This window comes from Salvelinus alpinus, chromosome 31, assembly GCF_045679555.1.
Source record: "Salvelinus alpinus chromosome 31, SLU_Salpinus.1, whole genome shotgun sequence".
In the NCBI taxonomy this organism is placed as follows: domain Eukaryota; kingdom Metazoa; phylum Chordata; class Actinopteri; order Salmoniformes; family Salmonidae; genus Salvelinus; species Salvelinus alpinus.
The window spans coordinates 26,699,528-26,713,646 of NC_092116.1; the positions used below are offsets into that span (position 1 = coordinate 26,699,528).

Consider the following 14,119-nt stretch of genomic DNA (forward strand, 5'->3'; position numbering starts at 1 on the left):
GTCAATTCAGGAAGTAAAATGAAATTAATTCCAATTAAATAATTGAAAATAAAAGCTGATATTTTCAATGACTTAATCAACTGAAAAGTATATATATATATATATATATATATATTTTTTTTTAAATCAAATCCCTTCATGAATTCACAAAAAATGTAAATTGACCCCAACCCTGACCTGTACGGGGGCCGGGATTCCCCTCCAGGGGTGTCTGTGCCCCCCTCCTGGTCCTCGTGGGGTGGCACGCTGCCCACTGGCACCACCTTGGCATCAGCCTCCTCACTCAGAGCCTTCACCAGGCTGTCCAGCTTCTCATTCAACAGAGTACACTGAGGGAGAGAGACATACAGAGAGAGAGAGACATACAGAGAGAGAGAGAGAGAGAGAGAGAGAGAGAGAGAGAGAGAGAGAGAGAGAGAGAGAGAGAGAGAGAGAGAGAGAGAGAGAGAGAGCGAGAGACAGACAGAGAGCGAGAGACAGACAGAGAGAGAGACACACACAGAGAGAGAGAGACACACAGAGAGAGACACACAGAGAGAAAGACAGACAGAGAGACACACACAGAGAGAGAGACAGAGAGAGAGAGAGACAGAGAGAGAGACACACACAGAGAGAGAAAGACAGACAGAGAGAGACACACAGAGAGAGAGAGACAGACAGAGAGAGAGAGAGACAGAGAGAGAGAGACACACAGAGAGAGACACACAGAGAGAGAGAGACAGACAGAGAGAGAGAGAGACAGAGAGAGAGAGACACAGACAGAGAGAGACAGACAGACAGAGAGAGACACACAGAGAGAGAGAGACAGACAGAGAGAGAGAGAGACAGAGAGAGAGAGAGACACACAGAGAGAGAAAGACAGACAGAGAGAGGGTAACAAGTGAACATTCTGTTCTACAAGTGGTCTGTTTGGGTTGTCAGTTCAGCTCAATACAATAGATACATTATGTAAAAGCAGAAGCAGAATCCACTCAATTGGAATATATGAATAAATGTTTTTTTTAAATACTACATTATTATACTGGCCTCTAGCCAGTTACAAAGGCTTCTGTCTACATCCCTAATGGAGCCCTATTCCCTATATAGTGCCCTACTTTATACTACAGCCCTATTCCCTATATAGTGCCCTACTTTATACTACAGCCCTATTCCCTATATAGTGCACTACTTTATACTACAGCCCATAAGGGTCTGGTACAACGTATGGGTCTGGTACAACGTATAGTGAATAGGGCTCCATTAGGGATGTAGACAGAACTAACTCGTTTATTTCTTTCTATTGACCTGGATGCTACTGTACGGCTACACACACACATCTCTCTCCTGCCCACTGGTTAGATGTATTATACAACCTGTTACATAACACACACACACACACCTTCTTGGCCATAGCATCGGCCTCCTCCTTGTTCTCTGTGGCTCTCTCATACGCCTTCCCCACCTCTGCTACGAAATCATTCACCGTCCCACACAAAAACCTGATAGATAGAGAGAGAGAGAGAGAGAGAGAGAGAGAGAGAGAGAGAGAGAGAGAGAGAGAGAGAGAGAGGGAGTTGGAAGGAGAGGAGAGAGAGAGAGAGAGAGAGAGAGAGAGAGAGAGAGAGAGAGAGAGAGAGAGAGAGAGAGAGAGAGGGAGAGAGAAGGAGAGGAGAGAGAGAGAGAGAGAGAAGAGATAGAGGGAGGGAGTTGGAAGGAAAGGAGAGAGAGAGAGACAGAGTTGGAAGGAGAGGAGAAGGAGAGAGAGAGAGAGAGAGAGAGACAGAGTTGGAAGGAGAGGAGAGGAAGAGAGAGGGAGGGAGTTGGAAGGAGAGGAGAGAGAGACAGAGTTGGAAGGAGAGGAGAAGGAGAGAGATCAGAGAGGGAGTTGGAAGGAGAGGGAGGGAGGGAATTGGAAGGAGAGGAGAGAAAGGGAGAGAGACAGAGGGAGGGTGTTGGAAGGAGAGGAGAGAGGGAGAGAGGGAGAGAGAGAGAGAAGAGATAGAGGGAGGGAGGGAGTTGGAAGGAGAGGAGAGAGAGAGAGAGAGAGAGAGAGAGAGAGTTGGAAGGAGAGGAGAGGGAGAGAGATCAGAGAGGGAATTGGAAGGAGAGGAGAGAAAGGGAGAGACAGAGGGAGGGTGTTGGAAGGAGAGGAGAGAGGGAGAGAGAGAGAGAGGAGAGAGAGAGAGGGAGAGAGAGAGAGAGAGAGAGATAGTGATACCAGTGTGAAACATATTTCTCCATTCCTGTAATGTACTGCATGAAAATTCATTTTTAAACCATACTTCACCTTTCAGGAGAGATACACATTCTATATAAGTACAGAGCAGACATGACATCCCCTATTGCACTGATGATGTCAGCACTAAGGAGTCCCCCTAAGTAGTGTCTGTAGCCTAATGCACTGATGATGTCCCCTAAGTAGTACACTCTACAGCTCTAATAAGGTCCCCTAAGTAGTGTCTGTAGCCTAATGCACTGATGATGTCCCCTAAGTAGTGTTTAGTCTTGTGTAACCCAGCTGGCACAGGGACTGAACAGTGAGATGAATCAATAGACATCCTCCCTCTCCCCTCTCTCTCTCTCCCTCCCTCCCTCCCTCCCTCCCTCCCTCCGAGATACTCTACCTCTCCCTCTCTCAGAGATACTCTACCTCTCTCTCCCTCTCTCAGAGATACTCTACCTCTCTCTCCCTCTCTCAGAGATACTCTACCTCTCCCTCATCAGAGATACTCTACCTCTCCCTCTCTCATCAGAGATACTCTACCTCTCCCTCTCTCATCAGAGATACTCTACCCTCCCTCATCAGAGATACTCTACCTCTCCCTCTCTCATCAGAGATACTCTACCTCTCCCTCCCTCATCAGAGATACTCTACCTCTCCCTCTCTCATCAGAGATACTCTACCTCTCCCTCCCTCATCAGAGATACTCTACCTCATCAGAGATACTCTACCTCTCCCTCCCTCATCAGAGATACTCTACCTCTCCCTCCCTCATCAGAGATACTCTACCCTCCCTCATCAGAGATACTCTACCTCTCCCTCCCTCTTCAGAGATACTCTACATCTCCCTCCCTTCCTCACTCCCTCCCTCTTCAGGGGTACTCTACCTCTTCCTCCCTCCCTCTCTCTCTCTCTCTCTCTCTCTCCCTCCCCCCTCTCCCTCCCTCGTCAAAGATACTCTCCTCTCCCTCCCTCTCTCTCCTGTACTCCATCCTCCCTCATTCCAGACATCCCCAGGATATTCAGACATGATCCCTCCCTCCCTCCCTCTCTCCATCCCTCCCTCCCTCCTAACCACCCCGCAGCCCAGCATGCAGTGCACGTACTTGGCAGAGGATATGACATCAGTGTGTTTGTCCGAGTCCAGGATTTTGGTGAGGTGGGAGGCCACAGAGTCTGCATACTGAGTGATGTGGACCTGAGGGTAGAGGAACAACCAGTTTCATGGTAAAGTCTGTGGATTTTGAGAAACTGAGGTGTCATTTCGCCTCAAAGAGAAACGACCAGTTGCGTGATAAAACATACGTATTTTGAGAAACTGTGTGTCATTTTGGCTCAAAGAGAAATGACCAGTTGCGTGATAAAGCCTGTTTATTTTGAGAAACTGCGGCGTTTTTTCGGCTCAAACCGGAGCCCTATAGTACCTGCAAGGATGAGTCGGGACTAAAATATTCTTCCTTCACCATTGGACAGTGTTTGGTGGGAAGCTCGTATGTCATCACACTCCACCTGAGAACACACACACACACACACACACACACACACACACACACACACACACACACACACACACACACACACACACACACACACACACACACACACACACACACACACACACACACACACACACACACACACACACACACACACACACACACACACACACACACACACACACACACACACACACACACACACGTCAAATGGCAGCAAATCGCAGACATCAACAGTTAGTCTGACTCAACATAGTGACCTCATTATATCTCAGAGAACAGATCAATGTAATCCTTCAGTCTTCCATAAGAAGTGTTGTGTGTGTGTGTGTGTGTGTGTGTGTGTGTGTGTGTGTGTGTGTGTGTGTGTGTGTGTGTGTGTGTGTGTGTGTGTGTGTGTGTGTGTGTGTGTGTGTGTGTGTGAAAACCGATGATTTAAATCCTTCACTATCGTGATAATAACCATGTGAAGAGGAGCATGCAGGAAGTGACTGATCCAGTCCTGAAGACAGATACAGGATAGAAAGCCCAGCTCAGTAATCTCCTGTCCACCTGACATAAGTCATCTGTTAGTTTCCTATTCACCGACTCAGTATCCTGTCCCTCTTTTAAAGACTTCGTTCATATCTTCAACATACCTTTTATTCCCTAGTTGTAGAATTAAAAATACCTTTCATAACTGCTCTGTAACTGCCTGTGTAAATACATGCTTTTCCTCCTCTTCGGGGTAATACAGGTATTCATTCATCCGTCAATTGAGGTCGAGAGGCCTGTTCCCTGGCGTACCTGTCCAGCATCTTGGTGGTGGCTCTCTCCAGCTTTTCCACGATCTGTAGCAGCTGAGTGTCATGGTCACACAGCGCTCCCCAGCCCAGCACCCTGGCTAGGTCATTACCTGTCCCCAGGGGGAGCACACCTAGCTGGCACTGGAGAGAGGAGAGGGAGGGAGAGGGACGGGGGGAGGGAGGGAGGGACAGGGGGGAGTAGGGAGGGAGAGGGACGGGGGGAGGAGTAGGGAGGGAGAGGGACGGGGGGAGGGAGAGGGACGGGGGGTTGGACAGGGGGGAGTAGGGAGGGAGAGGGGGGGTAGGGAGGGAGAGGGACGGGGGGAGGAGGGAGGGACAGGGGGGAGTAGGGAGGGAGAGGGACGGGGTGGATGGGGAGGAAGGGATGGACAGGGGGGAGTAGGGAAGGGACGGACAGGGGGGAGTAGGGAGGGAGAGGGACGGGGTGGAGGGGGAGGGACAACACACAGGACAGATATCAAGATAGATACACACATTTGAAAAGACTGTTAGACTGTCAGAATCTCTCTGTCTCCACATTATATCTCTCTCTCTCTCTCTCTCTCTCTCTGTATCTCTCTCTCTCTCTCTCTCTCTCTCTCTCTCTCTCTCTCTCTCTCTCTCTCTCTCTCTCTCTCTCTCTCTCTCTCTCTCTCTCTCTCTCTCTCTCTCTCTCTCTCTCTCTCTCTCTCTCTCTCTCTCTCTCTCTCTCTCTCTACATTGTATCTCTCTGTATCTCTCTCTCTCTCTGCATCTCTCAATTCAATTCAAGGGGCTTTATTGGCATGGGAAACATATGTTAACATTGCCAAAGCAAGTGAGGTAGATAATATACAAAAGTGAAATAAACAATCAAAATGAACAGTAAACATTACACTCACAGAAGTTCCAAAAGAATAAAGACATTACACATGTCATATTATGTATCTCCACATTGTATTTCTCTCTCCGTGTCTCTCTCTCTCCCAGTCCTACCTGTTTGTGCAGGTTTAGTTTGTCCAGTGCAGACAGCACCCAACCAACACTGCCATCTCCTCCGCACACCAAGATACGAAACGTGGCAAACTTCTGGAACACACGCAGACTACAGAGGGAGAGACAAGGGATCAGTGGAGCACCTCTCATAGTCAAAGATTATATGAAACCAAAGATATTCAACATCACAGATTGTATAAAGCCAAAGATGATGAATAACCAAGATAATCACCAAAGACGTAAAACCAAGATATATAACTCTTACCCCATCTGAGGCCCTCCGTTCATTAAGTCAAAGACCTGTGCAGGGTTGAGGAGCTGTTTAAACTTCCTCAGGAACTTAACTCCTTGGTTGTCTCCACTCTTAGAGTTACAGAGGACCAGGAGAGGAGAGGTGCAGGAGGGAGAGGTGGCCTTCCAGAAGCCTGGCGAGAAAGATGAACCAAACAATACAGGTTTAGATTGGGGTCTTAGAAGGCGTCCCAAATGGCACCCTATTCCCTATGTACCTTGGACCTCTGGAGGGAGAGGTAATCTTTGAGAAAATGACAGAGGATTGAGGTGTGTGTGTTTGTCTCACCGTCAGAGTTGATACTGTTGAGGGCTGTCGGAGGGATGATTGAGACGCGACACGGACCCAGAGGACACACCTTTCCCATCTGCTCTTTACAGCTGCTGTGGACCTGTACACACACACACACACAAATCAGCGATGGTATTTAGATGGTTAAAACAGTGGGATCCAATGTGTGTCCCAAATATTGTGTTGTAAAGTACTTAAGTAAAAATATTTTAAAGTACTCCTTAAGTCATTTTCCTGGGGTATCTGTACTTTACTATTTATATATTGGACTACTTTTACTTTTATTCCACTACATTCCTAAATAGAATAATGTACTTTTTACTTCATAAATTTCTGTTGACACCCCAAAATACTCATTTACATTTTGAATGTTTAGCAGGACAGGAAATGGTCAAATTCAAACACTAAACATCCCTGGTCATCCCTACTACCTCTGATCTGGAGGACTCACTAAACAGAGAACATCCCTGGTCATCCCTACTACCTCTGATCTGGAGGACTCACTAAACACATGCTGCATTTGTAAAGATGTCTGAGTTAGAGCCTGACTATCCGTAAATAAATAAAAACTAGAAAATGTGGCCGTCTGCTTTGCTGACAAGGTAAACATCTGTCGTTCTGCCCCTGAGCAAGGCAGTTAACCCACTGTTCTCTGAACAAGGCAGTTAACCCACTGTTCCCTTGAACAAGGCAGTTTACCCACTGTTCCCCTGAACAAGGCAGTTAACCCACTGTTCTCTGAACAAGGCAGTTAACCCACTGTTCTCTGAACAAGGCAGTTAACCCACTGTTCCCCTGAACAAGGCAGTTAACCCACTGTTCCCCTGAACAAGGCAGTTAACCCACTGTTCCCCTGAACAAGGCAGTCAACCCACTGTTCCCCTGAACAAGGCAGTCAACCCACTGTTCCCCTGAACAAGGCAGTCAACCCACTGTTCCCCTGAACAAGGCAGTTACCCCACTGTTCCCCTGAACAAGGCAGTTACCCCACTGTTCCCCTGAACAAGGCAGTTAACCCACTGTTCCCCTGAACAAGGCAGTTAACCCACTGTTCCCCTGAACAAGGCAGTTTACCCACTGTTCCCCTGAACAAGGCAGTTTACACACTGTTTACCTGAACAAGGCAGTTTACCCACTGTTCCCCTGAACAAGGCAGTTTACCCACTGTTCCCCTGAACAAGGCAGTTTACCCACTGTTCCCCTGAACAAGGCAGTTTACCCACTGTTCCCCTGAACAAGGCAGTTAACCCACTGTTCCCCTGAACAAGGCAGTTAACCCACTGTTCCCCTGAACAAGGCAGTTAACCCACTGTTCCCCTGAACAAGGCAGTTAACCCACTGTTCCCCTGAACAAGGCAGTTAACCCACTGTTCCCCTGAACAAGGCAGTTAACCCACTGTTCCCCTGAACAAGGCAGTTAACCCACTGTTCCCCTGAACAAGGCAGTTAACCCACTGTTCCCCTGAACAAGGCAGTTACCCCACTGTTCCCCTGAACAAGGCAGTTTACCCACTGTTCCCCTGAACAAGGCAGTTTACCCACTGTTCCCCTGAACAAGGCAGTTTACCCACTGTTCCCCTGAACAAGGCAGTTTACCCACTGTTCCCCTGAACAAGGCAGTTTACCCACTGTTCCCCTGAACAAGGCAGTTTACCCACTGTTCCCCTGAACAAGGCAGTTTACCCACTGTTCCCCTGAGCAAGGCAGTTAACCCACTGTTCCTCTGAGCAAGGCAGTTAACCCACTTTTCCCCTGAACAAGGCAGTTTACCCACTGTTCCCCTGAACAAGGCAGTTAACCCACTGTTCCCTGAACAAGGCAGTTAACCCACTGTTCCCCTGAAGACGTGGATGTAGATTAAGGCAGACCCCCGCACCTCTCTGATTCAGAGGGTTAAATGTGGAAGACACATTTCAATACATTCAGTTGGACAACTGACTAGGTCTCCTCCTTTCCCTTTAGTTCATATTCATATACAGGATAACTCTACACAACTACAACTGACTAGGTATCCCCCCTTCTCTTTTCCCTTTAGTTCATATTCATATACAGGATAACTCTACACAACTACAACTGACTAGGTCTCCCCCTTTCCCTTTTCCCTTTAGTTCATATTCATATACAGGATAACTCTACACAACTACAACTGACTAGGTCTCCCCCTTTCCCTTTTCCCTTTAGTTCATATTCATATACAGGATAACTCTACACAACTACAACTGACTAGGTCTCCCCCTTTCCCTTTTCCCTTTAGTTCATATTCATATACAGGATAACTCTACACAACTACAACTGACTAGGTCTCCCCCTTTCCCTTTTCCCTTTAGTTCATATTCATATACAGGATAACTCTACACAACTACAACTGACTAGGTCTCCCCCTTTCCCTTTTCCCTTTAGTTCATATTCATATACAGGATAACTCTACACAACTACAACTGACTAGGTCTCCCCCTTTCCCTTTTCCCTTTAGTTCATATTCATATACAGGATAACTCTACACAACTACAACTGACTAGGTATCCCCCCTTCTCTTTTCCCTTTAGTTCATATTCATATACAGGATAACTCTACACAACTACAACTGACTAGGTCTCCCCCTTTCCCTTTTCCCTTTAGTTCATATTCATATACAGGATAACTCTACACAACTACATCTGACTAGGTCTCCCCCTTTCCCTTTTCCCTTTAGTTCATATTCATATACAGGATAACTCTACACAACTACAACTGACTAGGTCTCCCCCTTTCCCTTTTCCCTTTAGTTCATATTCATATACAGGATAACTCTACACAACTACAACTGACTAGGTATCCCCCCTTCCCTTTTCCCTTTAGTTCATATTCATATACAGGATAACTCTACACAACTACAACTGACTAGGTCTCCCCCTTTCCCTTTTCCCTTTAGTTCATATTCATATACAGGATAACTCTACACAACTACAACTGACTAGGTCTCCCCCTTTCCCTTTTCCCTTTAGTTCATATTCATATACAGGATAACTCTACACAACTACAACTGACTAGGTCTCCCCCTTTCCCTTTTCCCTTTAGTTCATATTCATATACAGGATAACTCTAGACAACTACAACTGACTAGGTCTCCCCCTTTCCCTTTTCCCTTTAGTTCATATTCATATACAGGATAACTCTACACAACTACAACTGACTAGGTCTCCCCCTTTCCCTTTTCCCTTTAGTTCATATTCATATACAGGATAACTCTAGACAACTACAACTGACTAGGTCTCCCCCTTTCCCTTTTCCCTTTAGTTCATATTCATATACAGGATAACTCTACACAACTACAACTGACTAGGTCTCCCCCCTTTCCCTTTTCCCTTTAGTTCATATTCATATACAGGATAACTCTACACAACTACAACTGACTAGGTCTCCCCCTTTCCCTTTTCCCTTTAGTTCATATTCATATACAGGATAACTCTACACAACTACAACTGACTAGGTCTCCCCCTTTCCCTTTTCCCTTTAGTTCATATTCATATACAGGATAACTCTACACAACTACAACTGACTAGGTCTCCCCCTTTCCCTTTTCCCTTTAGTTCATATTCATATACAGGATAACTCTACACAACTACAACTGACTAGGTCTCCCCCTTTCCCTTTTCCCTTTAGTTCATATTCATATACAGGATAACTCTACACAACTACAACTGACTAGGTCTCCCCCTTTCCCTTTTCCCTTTAGTTCATATTCATATACAGGATAACTCTAGACAACTACAACTGACTAGGTCTCCCCCTTTCCCTTTTCCCTTTAGTTCATATTCATATACAGGATAACTACACAACTACAACTGACTAGGTCTCCCCCCTTTCCCTTTTCCCTTTAGTTCATATTCATATACAGGATAACTCTACACAACTACAACTGACTAGGTCTCCCCCCTTTCCCTTTTCCCTTTAGTTCATATTCATATACAGGATAACTCTACACAACTACAACTGACTAGGTCTCCCCCTTTCCCTTTTCCCTTTAGTTCATATTCATATACAGGATAACTCTAGACAACTACAACTGACTAGGTCTCCCCCTTTCCCTTTTCCCTTTAGTTCATATTCATATACAGGATAACTACACAACTACAACTGACTAGGTCTCCCCCTTTCCCTTTTCCCTTTAGTTCATATTCATATACAGGATAACTCTACACAACTACAACTGACTAGGTCTCCCCCTTTCCCTTTTCCCTTTAGTTCATATTCATATACAGGATAACTCTATACAACTACAACTGACTAGGTCTCCCCCTTTCCCTTTTCCCTTTAGTTCATATTCCTATACAGGATAACTCTACACAACTACAACTGACTAGGTCTCCCTCTTTCCCTTTTCCCTTTAGTTCATATTCATATACAGGATAACTCTACACAACTACAACTGACTAGGTCTCCCCCCTTTCCCTTTTCCCTTTAATATAAGGATTTAAAAAATAATTTATACTTGTACATTTTAGCAATTACATTTACTTTTGATACCTAAGTATATTTAAAACCAAATACTTTTAGACTTTTACTCAAGTAGTATTTTACTGGGTGACTTTAACTTGAGTAATTTTCTATTAAGGTATCGTTACTTTTACTCAAATATGACAATTGGGTACTTTTTCCACCACTGCCAAATAGTGCACCCTATAGGGGAATAGGGTGCACTAGCCTGGTCTAAAGTAGTGCACTATGTAGGGAATAGGGTGCACTAGCCTGGTCTAAAGTAGTGCACTACATAGGGAGCACTAGCCTGGTCCAAAGTAGTGCACTATATAGGGAATAGGGTGCACTAGCCTGGTCTAAAGTAGTGCACTATGTAGGGAATAGGGTGCACTAGCCTGGTCTAAAGTAGTGCACTATATAGGGAATAGGGTGCACTAGCCTGGTCTAAAGTAGTGCACTATGTAGGGAATAGGGTGCACTAGCCTGGTCTAAAGTAGTGCACTATGTAGGGAATAGGGTGCTATTTAAGACGTAGACAGTGATTTTTAAGATCTACAGCGTCACTATGGAGACCAGAGACTCTGAAGGAGAGGGTTTTTTGCTTGACGAGTGATGATCCGCTACTGTGTGTGTCTCTGTGTGTGTGTGTGTGTGTGTGTGTGTGTGTGTGTGTGTGTGTGTGTGTGTGTGTGTACTCACAATAGCTGTGCACCATAGACACCTCCAGTCCTGCAGTCTCCTGACACTGCCACAGTTACGATCACACACCACACACTTAGCACTGACCGGCAGGTTCCCTTCTAACCACTGGTGAGGCATGGACACCTGGGGGGGGGGGGGGGGGAAGAGAGAGAGAGAGAGAGAGAGAGAGAGGGTGGAGGGGAGAGAGAGAGAGAGAGTGGAGGGGAGAGAGAGGCGGAGAGAGAGAGATGGGGGGAAGAGAGAGAGGGGGAGAGAGAGAGAGAGGAGGGAGGAAGAGAGAGAGTGGGATAGGGGAGGGAGAGAGACGGGGACGGAGGGGAGGGAGAGAGACGGGGACGGAGGGGAGGGAGAGAGACGGGGACGGAGGGGAGGGAGAGAGACGGGGACGGAGGGGAGGGAGAGAGACGGGGACGGAGGGGAGGGAGAGAGAGGGGGAGGAGCGAGAGAGAGGAGGGAGGAAGAGAGAGAGTGGGTTGGACGGGAGGGTGGGAGAGGGGGGTAGAGAGGGATGAAGGGTGATTAAACACCACACATTTAGCACTGACTGACTGACTTTACAGCCTTATTCTAAAATGTCAATCTAAACACAATACCCCATAATGACGTCACAATACCCCATAATGACGTCACAATACCCCATAATGACAAAGCGAAAACAGGTTTTTAGAAATGTCTTCAAATTCAACATTTATAATAAAACAGAAATACCTTATTTACATAAGTATTCAGACCCTTTGCTATGAGACTCAAAGTTGAGCTCAGGTGCATCATGTTTCCATTGATCATCCTTGAGATGTTTCTACAACTTGATTGGAGTCCATCTGTGGTAAATTCAATTGTTTGGACATGATTTAGAAAGGCGCACACCTGTCTATATACAGTCCCACAGGTGACCGTGCATGTCAGAACAAAAACCAAGCCATGAGGTCACAGGAACTGTCTGTAGAGCTCCGAGACTTATGTCACGGCACTGATCTGGGGAAGGGTACCCAAAAAGTATTAAATGGAAGAAGTTTAGAAGCACCAAGACTCTTCCTAGAGCTGGTCGCCCGGCCAAACTGAGCAATCGGGGGAGAAGGGCCTTGATCAGGGAGGTAACCAAGAACCCGATGTTCACTCTGACGGAGCTCCAGAGTTCCTCTGTGGAAATGGGAGAACCTTCCAGAAGGACAACCATCTCTGCAGCACTCCACCAATCAGGCCTTTATGGTAGAGTGGCCAGACGGAAGCCACTCCTCAGTAAAAGGTACATGACAGCCCACCCTGGTCTGATGAAACCAAGATTGAACTCTTTGGCCTGAATGCCAAGCGTCACGTATGGAGGAAACCTGGCACCATCCCTACGGTGAAGCATGGTGGTGACAGCATCTTGCTGTGGGGATGTTTTTCAGAGGCAGCGACTGGGAGACTAGTTAGGATCAAGGGAAAGATGAATGGCGCAAAGTACAGAGAGATCCTTGATGAAAACCTGCTCCAGAGCGTTCAGGACCTCAGACTAGGACGAAGGTTCACCTTCCAACAGAACAACGACCCTAAGCGCACAGCCAAGACAACGCAGGAGTGGCTTCTGGACAAGTCTCTGAAGGTCCTTGAGTGGCCCAGCCAGAAGCCGGACTTGAACCCGATTGAACATCTCTGCAGAGACCTGAAAATAGCTGAGCAGCAACACTCCCCATTCAACCTGACAGAGCTTGAGAGGATCTGCAGAGAAGAATGGGAGAAACTCCCCAAATACAGGTGTGCCAAGCTTGTAGCGTCATACCCAATAAGACTCGAGGCTGTAATGGATGCCAAAGGTGCTTCAACAAAGTACTGAGTAAAGGTTCTTATGTAAATGTAATATTTCAGTTTTATATTTGTAATAAATGTGCAAACAATTGTTGCTTTGTCATTATGGGGTATTGTGTGTAAATTGATGAGGGAAAAAATATATATTTTAGAATAAGCCTGTAACGTAACAAAACGTGGAAAAAGTCAAGGGGTGTGAATACTTTCAGAATGCACTATATTTACAGAGAACACAGAGAGATATTTAATTAAGGAATATCAGATTTGTTTTATTTGAGGCAAGTAGGTGGATCTACACAACAGAACGATTAGAATCTCAACTTCTGAGGAAAACAACTTAAGGACTTGGGTTATAACTAAGAGAACTATATTACCCACCCCATCCTCGTCCTCCATGATGTCATTTCCTATGGAGGCCAGCGTGGTCCATTTACAGGTGTTGGTGGAACGCACCGCACAGCGCTTATGGGCCTTGAACTTACACACTGGTGTGAGAGAGAATAGTATCTGTTTAGAGATCGACAAACCAGTCTAACAAAACAGTAAAAAGATGCAAACATTTTAAAGATGCCACAATGTCTGTAAAGATGTCACAATGTCTGTAAAGATGTCACAATGTCTGTAAAGATGCCACAATGTCTGTAAAGAGGTCACAATGTCTGTAAATATGCCACAATATCTGTAAAGAGGTCACAATGTCTGTAAAGAGGTCACAATGTCTGTAAAGATGTCACAATGTCTGTAAAGATGTCACAATGACTGTAAAGAGGTCACAATGTCTGTAAAGAGGTCACAATGTCTGTAAAGATGTCACAATGACTGTAAAGATGTCACAATGTATGTAAAGATGTCACAATGACTGTAAAGATGTCACAATGACTGTAAAGATGCCACAATGTCTGTAAAGATGCCACAATGTATGTAAAGATGCCACAATGTATGTAAAGATGCCACAATGTCTGTAAAGATGCCACAATGACTGTAAAGATGCCACAATGTATGTAAAGATGCCACAATGTCTGTAAAGATGTCACAATGTCTGTAAAGATGCCACAATGACTGTAAAGATGCCACAATGTATGTAAAGATGCCACAATGTCTGTAAAGATGTCACAATGACTGTAAAGAGGTC

At 45.8% G+C, this 14,119-nt stretch overlaps 1 protein-coding gene across 4 annotated transcripts in view; it reads right to left on the bottom strand.

The window, feature by feature from the left end:
• LOC139561180 (diacylglycerol kinase delta-like) overlaps positions 1-14,119 on the bottom strand; it is a 99,027-nt gene that overhangs the window by 19,857 nt on the left and 65,051 nt on the right. For all 4 annotated transcript variants that reach the window (XM_071378120.1, XM_071378118.1, XM_071378117.1 and 1 more), the window contains 10 exons: positions 13,366-13,472; positions 11,197-11,322; positions 6,037-6,139; positions 5,722-5,881; positions 5,457-5,565; positions 4,483-4,622; positions 3,625-3,709; positions 3,307-3,398; positions 1,379-1,478; positions 178-329 (listed from right to left, as the gene is read on the bottom strand). In XM_071378120.1, the coding sequence (XP_071234221.1) occupies positions 178-329; positions 1,379-1,478; positions 3,307-3,398; positions 3,625-3,709; positions 4,483-4,622; positions 5,457-5,565; positions 5,722-5,881; positions 6,037-6,139; positions 11,197-11,322; positions 13,366-13,472 (1,174 nt within the window). The remainder of the gene's footprint in view (positions 1-177; positions 330-1,378; positions 1,479-3,306; positions 3,399-3,624; positions 3,710-4,482; positions 4,623-5,456; positions 5,566-5,721; positions 5,882-6,036; positions 6,140-11,196; positions 11,323-13,365; positions 13,473-14,119) is intronic.